At 38.6% G+C, this 20128-nt stretch overlaps 1 protein-coding gene across 1 annotated transcript in view; it reads left to right on the forward strand.

Moving 5' to 3' along the window:
* Positions 1 to 919: 919 nt before the first annotated feature.
* Positions 920 to 20128, forward strand: part of LOC150086951 (serine/threonine-protein kinase NIM1-like) — a 42017-nt gene continuing 22808 nt past the window's right edge. Inside the window, exons 1-3 of the mRNA XM_090372332.1 lie at positions 920 to 1153; positions 5637 to 5886; positions 11445 to 11713. Of these exons, the coding sequence (XP_090228458.1) occupies positions 920 to 1153; positions 5637 to 5886; positions 11445 to 11713 (753 nt within the window). The remainder of the gene's footprint in view (positions 1154 to 5636; positions 5887 to 11444; positions 11714 to 20128) is intronic.

Genomic DNA, 20128 nt, shown 5'->3' on the forward strand with positions numbered 1-20128 from the left:
TGATTTTTTATTATGACATTTATAAAAAGTACCGGAACATCGTTCCTGTGCGTTCCGGCTCGAATACTCCACTGATTATACGTATATAAAGGCAAGATAAAAGTTCGAGATAAATTCAAGCTAAATTCGAGTTTAATTTTCAATTGCATATATCATCATCGTTTTATCGCTCCCCTAGCAAAACAGTCTGGGTTCATCCCTGGAGTTGCTTTCCGATTCGATTTGGAATCGTTGGTTGTAAGCCAACAACAACCATCAAGGCCAAGTAGCACACTAACATATTGGACGACTCCACCATGCCCACGCTCTGGAAGTTCGCATTTAATTATTAAATATGAAAAAAAAAAAAAAAAAGAACTGTAACTATAAATGCTGATATAAAAAAAAAAGTAATTCTATTTCGAAAAATGCGTATTTGTAGTAAAGGAACTGTTCTTGCGACCTTCAGCATTTTATCTGTTTTGGCTCCTAGCCAAAAAATTAGACGCTTTTGCTGTAGTTCGATTAAAACTAGAAAGAGGGCAGCAAAGTAGGGTCATTAACAGTTTAATAATGATGGTTCGATATAGTTCCGCTAGGATAACATTCGTTCTTCATTTCTGGCTATCATATTCCAATCGGAAATATCCGTTTACTTTTTCTTTAAAACCTAATTAAAACGTTACACGCATATCTGAAAACTTATCTCTGATTTAAAATGCTGCAATTTATTATTATTATTTTATATTTCAACCGTTTGATCTATTATTAAATGCAGTTTGCAAGGCATTGGAACTTCGCCAGGAAGAATTGCGAAAAGGGTTGGAGAAGGTGAAACTAAAGAAAGCTCCTGGAAATGATGGTTTATTACCTGAGGTGATTAAGAAGTTTGGAGAGAAATGGGGAAATGAACTTCTGGTATTATTTAATAAATGTTTAAATGAAAAGAGGCCCATATAAAGATGTTGAAAAATCGAATAAGGTAGTAACGGACCCAGACTTGTACCGTCCAGTGGCTTTATTGCCAGTAATGGCAAAGTTATTGGAGAGAATCGATGAGGAACATTATGGAAAAAGTGGAATGAGTATCTCTAGGCAGTATGGCTTTAGAAGGAGTAAATCTGCTGAAGATACCATTGATAAAATGGTGACATATGTTCAAGAGGCTCCAGAAGTATGCACTTGGTATATTTATTGACTTTAAGGGGGAATTTGACAGAATGTGGTGGCAGAGTTTTTTAGCAAGTCTGAGAGAGATTAAATGTTCTGGGCAGTACTATGGTGTGTTAAAGTCTTATTTTAATCAGAGGAGTGTAACAGTAGTTACAAGATATGGTAAAATCTCACAAGAAGTGGATAGAGGAATCCCGCAAGGGTCAGTTATTAGCCCGTATAACTGGAATGTGGTGATGGATGAGCTACTGGCTCAGTAGTGGGACGGATGTGAGCCAGTGGCTTATTCAGATGACATATTAATAATGGTGGGAGGTAATTCAAGAAGAGAAATAGAAGATAGGTCAAAGAAAGCTGTGGGGCAATTAGAAAGATGGGTAATAATGTATAAGATGGAGATATCTACAGATAAACCTAAAATGGTGCTGCTCAGAAGAAGGTTGAGTGAAAGAAGAAGGCCCACTTTGAAGATATTAGGAACATCTGTGGAATATGCCTGGTAGTCAAATACCTTGGAGTACATGCGGATGAGAAAATGTTCTTTTTGCCTCACGTGCAGAAGTTGAAAGAAAAAGTGCGGGCTATATACTATAAAATAAGGAAGATTATTAGAGTAGAATTTGGGGGAGGGGTAAAAGAGAAATCCCTGGAGCTCCTCTATAAGTGTATCATTGTGCCCATTGTGATTTTGCATCTGGGGCATAGGGTGACTAATAGTCATGTTAAAAGGAGTCTAATTTCTGCTCAGAGACTTGCCCTTTTGGTTGTGACGCGGTCGTGTAGAACGGTTTCAAATGATGCATTACAAGTGGTATCAGGAAAAGAATCAATTGGTTTGGTTGTGATTAAACGAGTAGCCTGACGTAGCCCAGTGGTCAGGAGCGAGAGTGCATAGCACGCGTTCCTTGAGTGAACCGGGGTTCAAGCCCGTGACTTACTAAATACGATAAATATTTGTATTGACGATTTATTGTAAACTCTACTGACTTGGTTGTCGTGCCGGAGTATAAACAGAAAATTTATTTTAATGGAGTATGCAATCATGGAAAATAAATATTGAGGATTAAATCTTGTATTGAAGAAAATAAGGTATATGGGAAGTAGGCTCTAAACAGAGAGAGAAAACGATTGCAACAAGAAATATAGTATTTGGCAAGAAAGGTGGAACCATTCTGACAAAGGCTGTGTCACATATGCCTTCCTGCCCGGAGTGAAGGTAAGAGAAATGGATTTATGGCCGGGCTTGGGTCTGATGGCTACAATGATAGTAACTCGGCATGGAATGAGGAAAAGGTTGATAGAGCTGGGAATAGAAAATGATCCGAGGTGTGTATGTGGACACATTGAAGATACAGATCATGTGTTGCAAAATTGTGCAAGGTACACAGAACAGAGAGAAATATTTTTCTCCAAGATTGGCTTTCACTCATACACCCGCAGTGACTTATTTAAGAATAGGATTTGGTATGAAATTTTTTTTGGATTATGCTAAGGGAATTAATGAAAAAAGGAATATAAGAGTGAGAAATTAATGGATTGTATTTAGGGTAAATATGTACATATGTAAATAGTTTTAAGAGTTTAAATTTGCACTGATGCTATTTTTATATAAATTTTTTTTTTTAGCTATTTTATCTTTATTTATATTTGAGTTATTTATTTATATTTGAGCTATACATATCACAGTTACTTTTGCACTGATGAGGTTTTATTTATATTAGCAATTGCTGAGTTGAAAGTTAAATTTTATGTGAGTTTACAGTTTGTAAAAAAAAAAAAAAAAAATTAAGAGAAAGAGAGAAAAAAAATGAGGGAAAAAAAAGAAAAGGAAGGAGACAAAAGAAGGAAAGGGAAAGAAAAAAAAGAAGGAAGGAGAAAAGAAAAAAATATATGAAAGAATTATAAAATTAGAAAATGGGGAGGATACCTTCAGTCACTAATTTTCTTTTTTTATTTTTTTTTGAGAAAATCAATTCTGATTTCAGTGGCACTACCTTTTTAGATGTTTTTTTTTTTTCTTGCAAAATAAATTTACTTTAATTTTTTATTAAAAACAATATTTAATACTCGTAATAATTCAAGGAATACAGTAAGTTCTCGATTTTACGGATCCCTATTTAACGGACGTAAAAACCTACTTGCACCAGAGTGTATTTGGAGTGTGCTGAAGAGACAAAAAACCGTGAACTCGTGAGTCACGGCAGCCGACTGCAAGGGTCCCAGTCTGTGTATACACCCTTGCTGTAATATCATTATATATGTCTCTGTTCCTGCTTCTTTGTTATAACCTCACTTACAGTATGTCATCATCATTGCCCTAAGAAAATTAGTGAAAAGAGAAAGCGTCTGAATGTTGTAGAGCAGGGGTCGGCAACCTGTGGTTCCTTGAGTATGTAACTGGGGCTCTTTAACTTTTAACCCACATGAAGCACAATATGAAATAGAGTTAGAGGACTTAAAAATCAAGGACATGTGGAGTGCAAGGCTAAAAGCCTCAAAACTGAAATTGAGGATTTGGGGAGGAAAAAGGCTGCCCTTGCAATTCTACACAAATGGACGGCGATGGATGAGTTGAAAAAGCAAGACCAAATTGTGTTCGGTAAGTGGAGTAGCTTATCGGACATGTATATAAATTTGAAAATATTTGCATTTGGACTCAAAGAAAAATGAGTTTGGACTCAAACTTATTTTTCTCTTAGTGTTTGGTTCGACGTATTTCTGCTGGCAAATATTTTCGAACATGAACTATATTAAAAATAAATCAAGAAACCTTCAGAACAATGCGAGTCTCTTAGCATGTTTAAAGATGAAAATTACAGCAAACTCGCCTGATGTTGAGAGACCTCGCACAAGAAGTTCAGCAATAAATAGTCACATTAATTCGTACCTAACTGGATGTTTGTTACGTTTTTTTTCAGTATTAATAAATAATATTTCGAAAAATATATTTTTTTAATAAAACACCTTCCCACTCTATTCCATTTCTTAAAAAACTCTCCCCTAACCCCGCTTGAGCTGAGGTGCGGCTCTTCGGATTCCGTTTGATTCGGAGTTTGATTCTGTACAAATGTATATACACCAATATCTCAACTTCGGCTTCTGATTCGAAATAGTGTTTCCAGGCATTGCGGTCACGGTAACTTCTACTGTACAAATTTTGTACATATATCAATCAGTAAAGTTAAGATAAATAAAAATCTTGTTTTCAGGCGTGTCAGAATATAAGCGTAATACGCGTATGCCTTCACTGTGTCCGTCAGTCCGCATGTAATAACTCGACTCCTAGTATTTATATTTTCATGAAATTTTACATTTGGCCCTTTTAGAAAAATTTAGCGAACCATCATCCAAAATTTCATTAAAATCGAACCAATAGAAATCCGGTAATCATTATTATTATTATTTTTTTTATATATACCACATAGAATATCCATATATATATATATTGAAGCTGAAGCATGGGTATTATGTTTGTTGGCGTTTGGTATTTGAGGAATAAATTGGAAATGTGGCGCAGAAACAAAAAGGTTCGCGCATAAAAAGCGCGAACTAAATTTTCTTTTTTCGCTATTTTTTTATTTTTTTATTTTATTATTATAAATCATGAATTATTACTACAGTATTTGCTAACGTGCCTGAAATGTAATGCATTACATTAAACTAACTTGTTTATTGCCTAACTTTATTTCAGTGTTTCTAATACACACACAGAGTAATTATTTATTTCAGTTGTGAAGTGTACCCTCTTTCCCCCTATTATTCCGTAAATTGGAGGGTTTACTATTAAGGAGACTAAATAATATAAAATTATTTACATTTCATTACTTGATGATTTTTATCATCATTTTTTGTATAAACAGAAAACATCATTTAAATAGTCTATATTTGTTTACTTGCAGTCGTGCAACTTCTCATGGAAAGATAAAATTTGGTCTAATCCAGACAACCAACCTACAATGTATTGAAGTTATGCTAATTTAGTTTTGTTCTCCCTACCGCAAACATTCAGAAATGGATCTCCTGCAAATTTCAATAATCACTCTAGATTTTTTTTCCAATTTAATGCAACGCCGAATAAATGCAATTTAAAAACAGTAGAAACAAAAATAAAATAAAATAATTAAATAAAACAGCTTAATTAAAAATATGAATACATGGGGTATTTGGTTCGCTTTTCTCAGCAATGGTGGAGAATCCCACTATTGCTGAGAGCTAATTACACCTCTAAGGATAACAATATCTTATCTGTCACAGGATTCACTGGAGGTAGTAAAAAAAAAAAAAAAAATCTACCAAAAGTTATCTTGGGCATAAAGTATGAACGCATAGTTCAATTATGACTGTTTTTTTCATTTACCTCATCCCGTGGTACTTTTCTTTGTTAGAAAATAAAATTCAGTTTCCATTGTTTTGCTTTTATACATTTTTGATTAATTCGTTGGACTCATTTTTTTTGTTTTGTTTTATTTATCCTTCCTATACAGATACCTGATGTCATGAATTCCCATGTTACATCCTCAACGACATCCAAAAGTTCCCTTAGAAGTTCTAGCTCCTGTCCAGAAACAGGCGACCTCACACCTTATCAGCAGGTTCTCCATAACCAAGAAAACAATGAGGTTTGGCAAAAGGAACTCGTTATTGGAAATAGGATTGGCTTTTATCGACTTCACAAGGACTTGGGACGTGGTAACTTCTCAAAAGTTAGATCAGCTGTCCACTGCCTTCTTAAAGGTAAGTGGAAGGCGGGGACGGGCGTTCCTAGGGTATGTGGCACACGGGTACCAATTGAAATTTGGCGCCCACCTTTAAATTTTCTAAATATGTGTATATAAGTTTCAGACCCCCTTGAACGTTGGCGCCCATGTACAGTGCACTCCTTTCACCCTCGGGACGGTCGCCCCTGGATAAACAGTGCCTTTAATGCTGTCTGTTCTGGGAGGAGTTTTAACATGTGAGCCCAACTGCATCTGTTATGTGGCCCAAGTCTTTTCAACTTTCATGATGGCAAGGTTAAACCAGCATGAAAATAACAGTAAATAATGATACTTTTAAAAGGAATTAAAATTACACTAATATAAGATTTAAATAAAATGGATAACTTATACGAATCATCATAAATGGGTATGAGATCGCACAGTTTTGTACAAGGCGAGATACATGAAAATATTTTATATATTTCTCTCGATAATATTACTGGTGTGATTTATATACACTGCTGTGGGCCCACGGGGTCCTCTAAGAACTATATACACTTGTGTTCAAAGAAAGTGCATCACCACTTAAAATTTTAATTGTCTTCCGAATAACGCAAGAATATGGCAATGTTTCTTACAGATTGCATCAGATAAGATTGACACGCGTAAGTGATGACGTAATATTACATCAGCTGTTACTTTCAGCTATATAAGCACTCTCTGCAGGAGTTGGAGTCATTCCTTGCTTGTGTCAGGATGGCGAGTTAGGTGCAGTTGACGCCACGAAAAAAGATTGCTATTGTTGCTTTACGTGAGGAAGGATGTTCTTCCCGTCATATTGCTTATAGAGTCTCTTGTAATCGGTCGACAGTGAGTAGATTTCTTTCCAGACGCAAGAATACTGGTTCTGCTGATAGGAAAAAAGGAACCGGACGCAAACGAGTCTCTACTGGGAGAAACAGGACCACGTTTTGAAGCGCTTATGTCTTAAAAACCGTAAAGCTTCTTCGTACGGGCTGAAAAAATGGGAAGAACATACAGAAGTGGTAGCAAGTGCAGTAACAGTCAGAAGACGCCTCTTCAAAAATGGACTTGTAGCCCGTCCCATGAAACAGCCCCTCCTCACACAAAAAATGAAAAAGGCCCGATTAATTTGGTGTAAGGAGCATGTCAAATGGACCCCCGAGCAGTGGAAGTCAGTCATTTTCTCGGATAAGAAGAAATTCAACTTGCATGGCTCTGATGGGAGACAAACGATTCGCCGTAGACGTGGTGAAGAATATCATCCAGGGTGTCTGCAGTGAAATTTCCTACCAGCCAAATGATATGGGGGTGCATTTCTTATCGCGGAGTAGGTCACCTGCAGTTTATAAAACATTCCATAAATGCCAATGGATACCTAGCTATATTGGAAGGCAAATTGCTGCCAACCATTTCAACCTGCCAAGTAACTGCATCTTTCAGGACGATTCTGCTCCTTGTCATCCTGCGAAAAGTGTAAGTAGGCACTTCTGTAGTTACTTTAGCTTAATTTCTGCATTAGAGATTCGACAGTAATGTGTTTACATTTATTACACGTGAAAAATGTTTGGAAGTACGGTCCATTACAACTGTTAGCTGGCCAGGAAACAGCTCGGACCTGAATCCTACAGAAAACTGTTGGCATCGTGTGGAATGTGCAGTTGCCGAAAGAAACCAAAGATCCTTCGTGAACTTCAGGAAGCCATAATTCGTGTTTGGAACCATGAACTATCAGTTGATTACCTTCGGAAATTGATCCTGTCAATGCCTCGACGGTGTGCTGTTGTCATCAGGCGGTTCAATTAAATATTAGTTTGCACTTTTCCTGGTGAACTTTTCATTTTGTTTTCCATTTAAAATGATAACCTGAAGCAAATTGAGGGCTTCTGATAACATTTCAGCCATAATTGTCGTGTTTACCAAAACTGTTGTATAAAGGTTGCAAATTCTCATTTTGGAATATTTTGAGAGCACCTGTCAAATTTACTTAGCTTTGCCTTAACTATTAATAAATATCTTTTGTTTATTTTCTGTTCTGCTGGACGAAAAATCCAAGTTTCCGGGAGGGAAAACCATGCTACCCTCGACTCAGACTGACTTACTCAGTCACATTGTGAAAAAGGCCCATAAAAATTCCTCACGTCATCGACGGGACTTCAACTCAGGTTTTTTTTTTTTTTTTTTTTTCCAACCAGGTGTGAGGAAGACAACGATTCTACCAACTGTGCTACATGCAAGGGTGTGTAACCCTGAGAAATGTTTTTGTGACCTATGAACACTTCTGAATTTCACATCCCTACCTAAAGTATTTAAATGAACCTTCGACTATGAAATACATCTGATCGTCTGTTTGGAAAGTGGGAGCAGATAAAAAATATCAAGGAAGAACTGGTCAATATGAGCGCGAGCCCGCTGTTAAAGACTATTAGTTTTGTGATGAGCGAGTCATCTGTTACTAACTTTAATGGAAATTGAACTACGATAATGCTTTAAACCTCCTCAACCGATCAGCATAATATTATTCGATAATTCCATAATTGCACTGTTCAATATACTGAGTGGCCACTTTATCAGTTACATCTACCTAATATCTGGCAAGCCTCCCCGCCTCCTTTAGCTCAGAACCGCTACCATTCTTAGTGGCATGGATTCAACGAGGTGTCGAAAGCGTGCACAGTGATGCCAGTCCATGTTGACTCAAAATGTTTCACATAGGTGAGAATCGAATGGTTGTGGATCTCTATTCCATGGACCATCTTGTCAGTGTAATGTAGAATAATGTAGGTAAGGGAAGTCGGCAAGACGGATCCGTAACCTCGGGACAAGAATTGGCTCTGAGGACTGGGCCGGTCGGGCTGGAGTCCGAAGCGGGTATGGCACTGCACCGGGACTGGGCGAAACTGTCCAGTGATGGACCGGTTGAGCCCGGACCAGCGTCGGGGCCTTCTCGTGGAATGCCTCAGCTGTGCGGCATGCCGGGTGGCCCGCCTGGCATGGCTGTTTCAGCCGGCAAATAACAGCCAACTCAGAACTGGCACGGACCAGGGGAATCCGACTGTCTAATTAAAGCAAAGCATTGCACTTACACTGACATTACACTGACAAGATGGTCCATGAACCATCTTGTCAGTGTAATGGTGTGGGGAGGGTTTTGTGGTACACATTGGGTACCACAAAAATTAAAATTACATTAAATTAAAAACATTGAACTTAAATAAATAAATAACCTAAAATACCTCAATATGCTCATACTTCCCGTACGTGAACCCTCCAAGCACTGGAACACGTCGACTTCAACCAGCCCCAGATATCTGATCCCGGAAATTGAAAAAAGATCTATTTGGATATTGAGGTAACTCTCATATTTATTATTATTTATTTATTTATTTACAATAGTTCGCATCGCTCAACTTTCATTCCCTTTGACATTCTGCATGAAATCGAAATCAAAGGGTTTGCGTGCTTTGATATTCTTTAATGTTGACTTCTCAAATAAAGTAAATTATGTCTGAACATAATGAAAAGTAGTAAATTGCAGCCATTATCAACCCACTGCAGGATGGAAGCCTCCTCAACAATTCATGCTGAGGGAAATGGACCATAATCTGCCACGCTGGTCCAGTGCGGGTTGGCAGATCGATTGTATTCAGCAGTCAGGGGCTTGAACCCCGGTCTACTCAAAGATCGTGTGCTACTGCACTCCCGCTACTGACCACTCGGCTATGGAAAACCTTAAACATAATGAAAGTAACCCAAATGTTAAAGTGTACCACAGAATATTGTTCTATGATTTGAACTTCATAAAGGAATTGCACAGATCTTGTTTCCAATATCTGAATATTTTCATTTTTGTTGTTGTCGTCATTGTCGTTGTAGTCTCCCCCCTCCAAAAAAAGAAGTTAATTTTATCCTACAGGGTGATTATAAAGTCCTTTCCCACTTTTAAAAATTAATAAGTCGAAACAGGTCGTCTCGAAAAGTGTTTTTTTTTTTTTTGCATTGTAATCAGAATATGAGGGTGACTCCGGGATTGAAGAATTCTAGTGCTTGTTCGTCACAGTCCTGTTCTTAGTCGCTAAGATAAAGTTTGAAGTTAGAACCTTAACTTAAGTTACCAAGTTCATTCGCTTTAAAGCATTGCCTAAAGATAAACACTTTTAATTAAATTTATTATAAGAATAGTGTTATTACAGCCCTTAGAGTGAATGAATGATAGAAAAATATCTCAAGGCTCTCCTTGTTCTAGAAAAACCGTATTAAATATTGTAAGGCGTTTTGAAGATTACCTAAAATTAGGACCGCAAGAAGTGATTTGATGAGGTGCAATAACAACAAGCCCGATCAAATTCGTTGAGATTATCTAATATTCGCTATACATCTCATGCGGCTGGTATTCCTTGACGCACAGTAAGTAAAGCCTTAAAGGTAGGTCTCCACGTGTTTCCTTATGATCCTTATAAAATCAAACAATCTACATTTATTGGAACCATGAGACTATCATAGCCATCGTAATTTCATCCAGTGGATGACTAATGAGGTTGAGAATGATGATTATTTAACGTCTTATGGACAGATGAAGCGCACTTTCACTTTGATGGGCACAAATTGTTTAATTTGTGCTAGAAAAAACCCTCATGTTCACGTTGAGGAATCATTGAACCCATTAAACTTACAGTATAGTGGGCTTTACGCCACAAGCTATTATTAGTCCATTTTCTTTGAAACCATTAACAATCAAGGGTATTTAGAGAGAGATGCACAATTAATGGCACAATAATGGCATAAAATTCTCTTAAAAATGTGGTTTACTTGGAAGCATATTTTTTTATGGAGGGCAGTGCTATGCCCCATATTGACAATAATGTCCAACAGCTCCTACAAGAAACCTTCACGAAATAATGCATTATCCCTTGCCTACAAGATCGACCGATTTAACTCCAACAGACTTTTGGTTGTGGAGATATCTGAAACATGGTACAGTATTTACAAAGATTTTCCTTCAACTTCACGTTTAAATAAAAAATAAATTTTCTGGTTATACATGGGTATTGGAACTCCTCTGTCTATCACATGGTCAAGAATGAGATAATGCAAGAAGCAGCAATGTATTCAATAGTCACGTGAGCTTGATACACGGTCATTCAAAGCACGTGTACATATGCACTCTCGTGCGTGACGACTTGGCTACGACGAAGGACACACCATCTGCAGTGAATATTCCATCGGAAATTTTGAAGGCAGCTGTGGAGAACACAATGCTCCTTATTGAATACTTATTAAAATATGATGATAATCAAGTGAAGATCGCCAGTAAAGATTGGTGACAATTTTAAATTTGAAGTATTTTTCTAAATTAATTACTTTGCGATCCCCTGGTTGTCAAATTTCGAGCTATTTTATTCTATTAAAAAATCCGACATATACTGATTACATTGCAAAAACCATTTTTTAAATACGCCCTGTAATTCTTTAGTTATTACTTTTAAAAGTGGGATAGGACTTTATGGCCACCCTGTGTATTCATACATTTAGGATTTTAAGCTAACTAATTGCTGTATTTTTCCTATTCTATAGAAAAGGTGGCCGTGAAAGCAATTGATAAATCCAAGCTACAAGCTAAAAACAAAAAGATGCTAAACAGGGAAATAAGTAGCATGGAAAATGTGAATCACCCTAACATCATTCGCTTGTTCGAGGTGGTGGAAGTACCTTCGAAAATTTATTTAGTAATGGAGTATGCCGAAGGTGGTGAATTATTCTATAGGATATCCAACGGTGGCCGACTTCCAGAAAATGAAGCAAGGACTATTTTTGCACAAATAACGTCAGCAGTTGTCCATATGGTAAGTACTTATGTTTGTTTCTTTGTATATAGATAACGAGAACTTTAGCGCATCTGGCTCTTTGTGATCCTATAAATAACTGAATGATTGAGTTAGGTTGGTTTAGATTAGTATACGGAGGGTTGATTCAGCTTTTTGATACCGATTTTGACAGTCCTTTAAAACTACGAAATTCCGGCAGCCACCACTGGTTGTGTTCTATTAGTTTTCCCTGCTCATGGACTATCGCACGGCATCGCCATTTCTATTGAAGTAAAGCCCGCTGCAAAACTGCCAAGTCGATCTTGTCCCATTTTTGCTGGCAGACTTTCCACAAACTTTCAACAGTTCTGGGGCGGCGGTTTCCGAGAGCTCTTTTCAAAAGTCCGAATGCGCAAAAATCCATGAGTGCGGCGTCAGGTGATTTAACAGGTATATCTTCAAACGGGATCGAACGAACGAATACCTGTCACCGCTTCCATTATCCTCAAAAAAGCACGAGTGGAACGTAACTGTGGCTGGATGCCTTATCCTGGTGCATCCAGACCTTTTCAGCGTCAGAACCGCACAATGTGGGTATTTCACGTTCAAACAACGGCTGTAGAACTTCAGTCTGGTAATACACTGAATTGACTTTCACGTTTTTAGCGACTCTACGCAACTCAAATTTGCCGTTATAACAAAAACCGGCTACAACCATAAGACCTCGGCCAAAACTTTCCTTTCACTGATGCACACATGTTGGAAAGTGGACGGTAATAAATTGCCCGAATTTTGTTGCAATAGGAGAGGTACACCCATGTTTCGTCCAATGTTGCTACGAATTTTTGGTCCTTGAGGTTGTCACAGACATTCTCTCAGATATGCCAGACAAGCTGTACTTGTTACCTGGGAGTCTAAAACGCTGATGGAACTGATATTCGGGTGACACTCAAGTCAAGTGGACCCAATTTCGGCGAAGTCCGGACGGTCTGTGACAGCCAAATCCTCTGCTTGCACCTTCACGATGGTGGGACTGTTAGTAATCCTGGGTATAACCTCCATGCACAAGCACATGGTGGGTGACCACCCAGGTGTGAACCAACGTAAGCAGGGGTCGAGGTGTGGCGCCCACACCACATGGAGGAACGCCGCCCCTCTATGTTACCAGGCAGTACTAGGTGGTAGATGACTCTCATCAACCGGTGCAATACCACCACTTTGCTTATTGGAGGCTTCAAGTGGTGGAACCCATGTTTAGTCTCTAGAGCTAAGTTCCGGTCAACCCTTCCCTATCTCTTCCATCATGCAGTATGATTGATGACGTTTGAGGTTATGATGAACGTCGTGGCGAGATCCAATATTCCTTACATTTCGAGGGTACAGCTCTAAAACGGTTTTCGCAGGCCGGCCGCTAGTTAGTACACCGGACCGAACCTATTGGTAACTCTCTAGGAGGCTTCCGGATCAGCTAGTGTATAATCTTGCTACCTCTACTCTGCCAGATAGTGACTGGAGGGAGTCCGAGTAGTGTGTATGCGGGGAGCATTGTCGAGGCCACGTTATGTCAAGGATCTGGGTATATTCTTACCACATGTACGCCATATCCAAAAATTTCATTACTTCATACAGCATGTCCCACCCACTTTTTTTACTATTGAATACACCATGAATTGTCAAACTAATAGAAGAAGCTTATCTGTGAAAAGATCTAAACCTCCCAAGGACTTCCTAATTCATTTCACAAATATACGTGGTCTCAATTCTAATCTCAACGATGTCCATTTCCACTTGCAGTCTGCCAAACCACATGTACTTTTTCTGACAGAATCTCAGTTATCGGTTGATTCAACTACTGCTCATCTCAGATGCTCAAATTATTCGCTGTACGATTCCTTTCGCCTCAAAGGTGGTACTTGTGCATATGTCCGTTCTGATATTCCCTGTCAGAGACTTGGCAATTTGGAATCTCCTCTCTTCGATCTTCACTGGCTTAAAATCTCTCTACCTCATTGTGTCAAATTCATCTGTTGTCTCTACCGTTCTCCCAACTCCACTAATCACTTGGAGCTCTTTGACTTCCTCTCGTTGCAACTTGACTTTCTCCAGTCCAACTTTCCTAACAGTGAGGTAATTTTCCTTGGTGATTTTAATGTTCACAACTCCAGCTGGCTTCCGTTTTCTAGTCACACCGACCCAGCAGGTCGAGATGCTGAGGCTTTTGCAATTACTAATGACCTAGCACAGATTGTTCATTTACCTACAAGAATACCGGACAATCCGAATCATACAGCCAATACGCTTGATCTTTTTCTCACAAACAACCCTTCTAAGTACACGGTCGAAGTGAGAGGTCCTTTAGGCACTTCAGATCACAACTTGGTGATTGTCTCTTCTCCAATGGAACCTTTATCTCATGGCTATTCCCAACCTCATGTTGTTTGGCATTACAAGAATGCAAAATGGGATGACCTGCGTGACTTCTTTTCTTCTTTTCCTTGGTCGGATTACTGTTTCAAAAACTTCTGATGTCAACGTTTGCTCAGATCGTGTCAGTGAAATTATTCTTGCAGGAATGGAATCCTTTATCCCACACTCCACTTTAAAATCTCATCCTTTATCTAAACCTTGGTTTTCCAATAAATGTGCTAAGGCTGTTCAAGAGAAGAATGTTGCATATCGTGATTGGCTTGTTTCTAATTCTTCAGTTTCATTTTCTGCCTACACCAAAGCTCGCAACAATTGTAAAGCAGTTATTAATCAGTCCAAACTAGAGTTTGAACGGGCTAAGAGTAGAAAACTTGCTTCTTGCCCTAATGGTAGCCGAGCATTCTGGTCTCTTGCCAAAGCTATTGGCCGCAACTTTTGCCCATCTCTGCTTCCACCTCTGTCCAAACCAGATGGTTCTGTTGTCACTTCAGACAAGGATAAAGCTGACCTGCTAGCATCCCATTTTTCTTCCAGCTCATGTATTAATGAACTTGGCAAAACACCTCCCACCATTCCCAACACGGTCCATTCAATGCCTCCTGTGGTCTTCCGTCAAAAGGATATCAGAAGGATTTTGATGAATCTTGATGCTAAGAAAGCTCCAGGTCCTGATGGTATTTCTCCACTTGTTCTCAAAATCTGTGCTCCTGAACTTACTCCTATTCTTTGCCGCCTTTTTTCACTTTCTTATTCCAAAGGTGTTTTTCCTTCTGCTTGGAAATTTGCTCATATCCAGCCAGTTCCTAAAAAGGGTGACAAATCCCTCCCATCCAATTATCGTCCCATTGCAATTACTTCTACTCTTTCTAAAGTAATGGAGAAATCAATTAACCGCCAACTCTTAAACTACCTAGAAACCTTCCGTCTGATCAACGATCACCAGTATGGATTCCGCCAGTGTCGATCCACTGGTGATATCCTGGCTTATGTTACCCATTTATGGACTACTTCAATGGAAAGGTTCGGTGAAACACAAGTAGTTGCTCTTGACATCTCAAAGGCTTTTGATCGTGTTTGGCATAAAGGTCTTCTAAACAAGCTTCCATCTTATGGTTTGCCAACTGTTTTTAGTAATTGGTTATCCAGTTTTCTCTCTGATCGCTCACTGAGGGTGATGGTAGATGGCTCTCTATCTTCTAACTTCTCCACTAATGCCGGTGTCCCCCAAGGTTCAGTTCTTTCCCCCACTCTTTTCCTCTTGTATATCAATGACCTTCTTCCATTGACTGGAAATCCTATCCATAGTTTTGCCGATGATAGCACATTGCATTCAACTTTCCGTTTTGAGAAATCTTGTCCTGCTCAATCAGCTTCAAGTTCTCGAAAATCTGCTACCAATTCCTTAAATGCCGATCTTCAGGTAATTCTCCAGTGGGGCAAAGACAACTTAGTTGATTTCAACCCTTCTAAAACTCAGTCTTGTCTTATATCTCGCAAAAAGGATTCTTCTGCTCCTATGCTTATCTTTAGTGACACTCCAATTTCTAGGCAAAAGGATATATCTCTTTTGGGGATTACCCTGACTTCTAATCTCTCTTGGCTCAAGCACATTACAAATATTGCTTCCTCTGCATCTAAAAAACTTGGTTTTCTCTTTCGCTCTCGGCGTTACTTTTCTTCCAAACAGCTGCTCACTCTGTATAAATCGCAAATCCGCCCTGCCATGGAATATTGTTCCCACATTTGGGGTGGTGCCCCCAAAACCTCTCTCAGGCTTCTTGATTCCATTCAGAAGAGGGCAGTTAGGTTAATTAATGACTCAACTCTAACAGAGTCTCTCCACTCGCTTTCTCATAGACGCACTGTTTCTGCTGCTTGCCTTTTTTACAGATACTTCCATGGGCACTGTTCTTCTGAATTGGCTTCTATAATTCCCGCTCTCTCTTTCAAAACAGTCCGAACACGTGCGGCTACCAGCCAACATCCATTTACTGTCCAACTTCAAACCCACAGAACCAACTTTTCATCTTCCTCATTTATTCATTCAACTGCCGTTTTCTGGAACAACCTTCCTTCATACGTATTTCCTGAAAATTACAATCTACAGAAGTTCAAGTCCAATGTCAACAAATATCTTCTTTCGTCTTCTCAACCTCCAACCCAAGCACGGTACTAAGTACTATAGGTTCTAATACCTCTCGTGTTTGGGGTTCACATAAAAAAAAAAAAAAAATTTCCACCTTTCACCTGCCAGATATTTTTTGTAGAGTTTTCGAGCATTGACCCGCTCTGCAATGTGCTTGCTCCTGGGTGGTGTGCGAGGCCCTTGTGCTTCTTCTCCAGTTGCAAATTTTCGTTGATTATGCGACAAATGGTTGACTGGGATGTTCCCACACGTGACACTACAGCTCTTTGGGCTTTTGGATTTTCACCGACAACGAGCGACTACACTTTTCGTACTACCTCCCTCGTTCGACTTGGAGCAGTTGTAGTTTCTTCGATGTTTTCCGCCCACTTGCAGAAGCTTCGCTGAATTTTCCTTTGCCATTCAAAACCTTATGGATACCGAACTTCGATACACTAAAATTTTTCGACTTGCACCTATCAATAATTTTCGCATAACTGTACCCTTCTTCGGAAAGTGCGGTTATGTATCCTTCCAACCATGGGTCCAAATTTCGAGGCTTGTCGACATTAAAACAACTTCTACAACTGATACATCTGTTCATGAGGTTTGGGACTGCGCCTGCGGAAAAAAAAAATTACATTGCTGCCATACGTCACAAACAGGATTAATATCAAAATCGTTAACAAAAGGCTGAAGGCTGAATCAACCCTCCGTAAAAAGACAATTGAGACTATGGCACGTCTTGCGCATTATGTCTGTAAAGTGCATATGTTCTAAAGGTCGGTTTACCTGTTTTCAATTGTAAAACCTGATATTTCAAAAATTTCATTCTGAAAAATTAAAGGATTTTCGGTGGGAAAATCTTACCACCTTCTCTATATATCAGTTAACTCAGTATGGAGCGGGAAAAAAAAAAGAAGAAGAAATGGAAAAATCCTCGAGAAAGGCCCTCCGTAATGGTATAGTCACTCGTTTGGAGAGGTCTGAGTCTTAATCCTGTTAAAGATGCGAAGAATTCTTAAATGACTTTTCAATCGAGATTGGATTTAACCAATTTTAGACGAAAGGAGTAAGTTGAGCTGAGTAATTCCGGATTCTTCAGCCAGCATAACATGAAAGCTGGCCAGTAAACACGGACAAACTTAATATGCGATAAACCACAGCAGCCAATGCGCTAGAAAATCTTCAAAACAACCATTCCAAAAAGTTGCAGTCAATGTATTCCACCTGCGCAAGAATAATTTCCGATCAAGTCTAGAAAATGTATGAAAAATATGGTCAGAATTCATAGTTCAATAGAATCAGTGGACTATCTGAGAGGAGCGAAGTAAGTCAAATGCATAATTTCAGTCTTGCTAAGGACTGTCTTTATCCCATTGGAGGCACTCGACACGCGAAAACTTTTAAACCCTTCTTTTTGGGGTCCGTAGTCTAACTTTAAATTTTGCATGGGTTTGTACATCATGTGGATCAACATAACGCCATATTAATCGTTGTTGACAAAAATTTGTCTGAGAAATGGGGGAGTAAATTATTGGGGCAAAAATGTTGTCAACAACCTATAGCTTATGATACACTGTTGTAAAGAGCTCAACGAGTAGGTTTAAAATATAATTTTAAAATTAAAAATGGCGGCGCCAGACAGGAAAATGTGAGTAATTTTCATGTCCCCCTCTCTATTTCCGTCGATTAGTTTTGCGTTATTCGATGCTTATCAAGAGAAAACTATTCCGATTGAGATCTATCATTTACTTTTTGTATTAAAATTAAAATCCAAATTTTTATTGCACTTCGATAGCGCGCTTCTTTTTACTAACTCTCCTTTTGGTGACAAAAAGGTTGCTAAATGGTTAGTTTATAATTCTATAAAGGTCATTTATAAATTTTGCGACGAGAAGTATTTTTTAACAATTTTCAAAGCTGGAGTTTTCTCGGCAAGGTTGTACTCATAGAGCCAGTGTTGAGGCGGCGGTGGTGGGGAGGCGCCTGCGCGGAGTCTTGCACAGCCCTCACTTGCCAGTCGCTTCTCCCACCCTTGTCATTCACAACAACCGGAAAGCCTCAAATAGACAACGTTTTCGTTAGTTCCTCAGTTTTAGGCTAAGCCGGGGTACTAGAAACTTTTTTTCAGTTACCATAAAGCTCTCTATTTGAGATACTACACTAACGATCATTCGTGACTACGGACCCTTCGTCCTGAGTGCCAGGCTCTCAGTAGTTGACCGATTTATTTATAATTAATATTTGTCACTTGGTCTGCAAAAAGCTCTCTCTCTCTCTCTCTCTATTGTGCTAACATGTACAATTTTTAAAAATTTCTAGGAAAGTGTTGTTATTATTTCTAATAAGACAAGATGTCCATAAATGTCCTGAACGATTTAGTTCAGATGGTACACCCAGAGAATGGAGGCAAGAGATAGGAATCCCCCCCCAAAACCCAACAGGAATATCAAAATCGATCTTTCCTATAGAAGTCAAACACGTCATCAGAAAACTGGCGGGAGTGGGGAGTATCTGCTGTTTTAGCTATGTGTTATTGCACAGTCAAAAAAAAAAAAAAAAAAAAAACAACCTCTAATTTTAATTTAGAAAACTAAGTCTAGTTTGCTTTTAATTATCTTAAAATGAAGAATATTAAAAGTAACAGCAGAATGTTTGTAATAATTTGAATTGATAATAGAAAAATAAACAAATTTCTTGATGGGGGAGGTGAAAATGCACCCTTTGCACCCTGCTGGTTATGTTTTTAACACGAATGTATGATTAACTACATTTAGAAGTCCAGTGAGTTCAAACTGCGTCAAATCTATTACTATTGCAACTACTGCATTTCCACATTAACCACTTGCAAGGCCTCCGTAGCCGAGTGGTCAGGGGCGGGATGCAGTAGCACACGCTCTTTGAGTAAACCGGGGTTCAAGGCCCCCTCTGACTGCTAAGAACGGTCGATCGGCCAACCCGCACTGGACTAGGGTAGCAGATTATGGTCCATTTCCCTCAACATGAATTGTTGAGGAGGCTTCCATCCTGCAGTGGGTTGATAATGGCTGCACTTTACTTTTATGATCGTTTTTTTTTTTTTTTTTTGACCAGAGTCAAAAAAAAAAAAAAAAATTGCATATACAAATATAATCAGAAAGAAACTATTTTTACAGATCTGTTTAGATACAAACGTTTTAATACTGCGAAATATAAAGAACAGTACTGAACTAAACTCTTGTGTTGCGTATTGTTCGTACTCTGGCCTTTAGGCAATAGAGCTGCTACTGTAGAATGCACAAATTGAGAACACGAATATTCAGAATTAAGAACATGAATTAAGAACTTTTCCAAGTAGAAAAGACCTGAGTTCGAATTACAACCTGTGGGGAGGAGGGCGATTCTACCAACTGTGCTACCCACGAGGGCACCTTTATTACAATATTGCCCTTATTCTATTAAGGCAATACTCCACAAAATACATAAAAGTACCTGTTGTCTTCACTGTGTGCGTTCGCCAGTAACAAACTTTACTCCCAGTGGACGAATTTTCATGAAATTTTAATTTGTCTGTTTCAGAAAAATTTGTCGAGCCATCCCAAATTTCATTAAAATTGTAGAAACAGAAATCAGACAATTATTATATTTTTCTTTTCTTTTCTTTTCTTTTTTTTCATACATATCACATAGGCTAATCCATATACCATATCTTATAGCTGAAGCAGAGCACTGATTATTATACGTGTTACTGTGCGCTGATTGGAGGAATGAATCGGCAATGTGGTTGATGCTCAGGATATTCTTGGTTTGCCCCTAATTCCTTTTTGCTCCTTTTTTTTTAATTACCAGTTTGCTAAATATATAAATCATGAATAATAACTATTTGGTTATTATATTAATCACAGCAGAAATGTGAAATG

The sequence above is a fragment of the Mastigoproctus giganteus genome, chromosome 4, assembly GCF_048544385.1.
Source record: "Mastigoproctus giganteus isolate SK-2022 chromosome 4, ASM4854438v1, whole genome shotgun sequence".
NCBI classification, from domain to species: Eukaryota; Metazoa; Arthropoda; class Arachnida; order Uropygi; family Thelyphonidae; genus Mastigoproctus; species Mastigoproctus giganteus.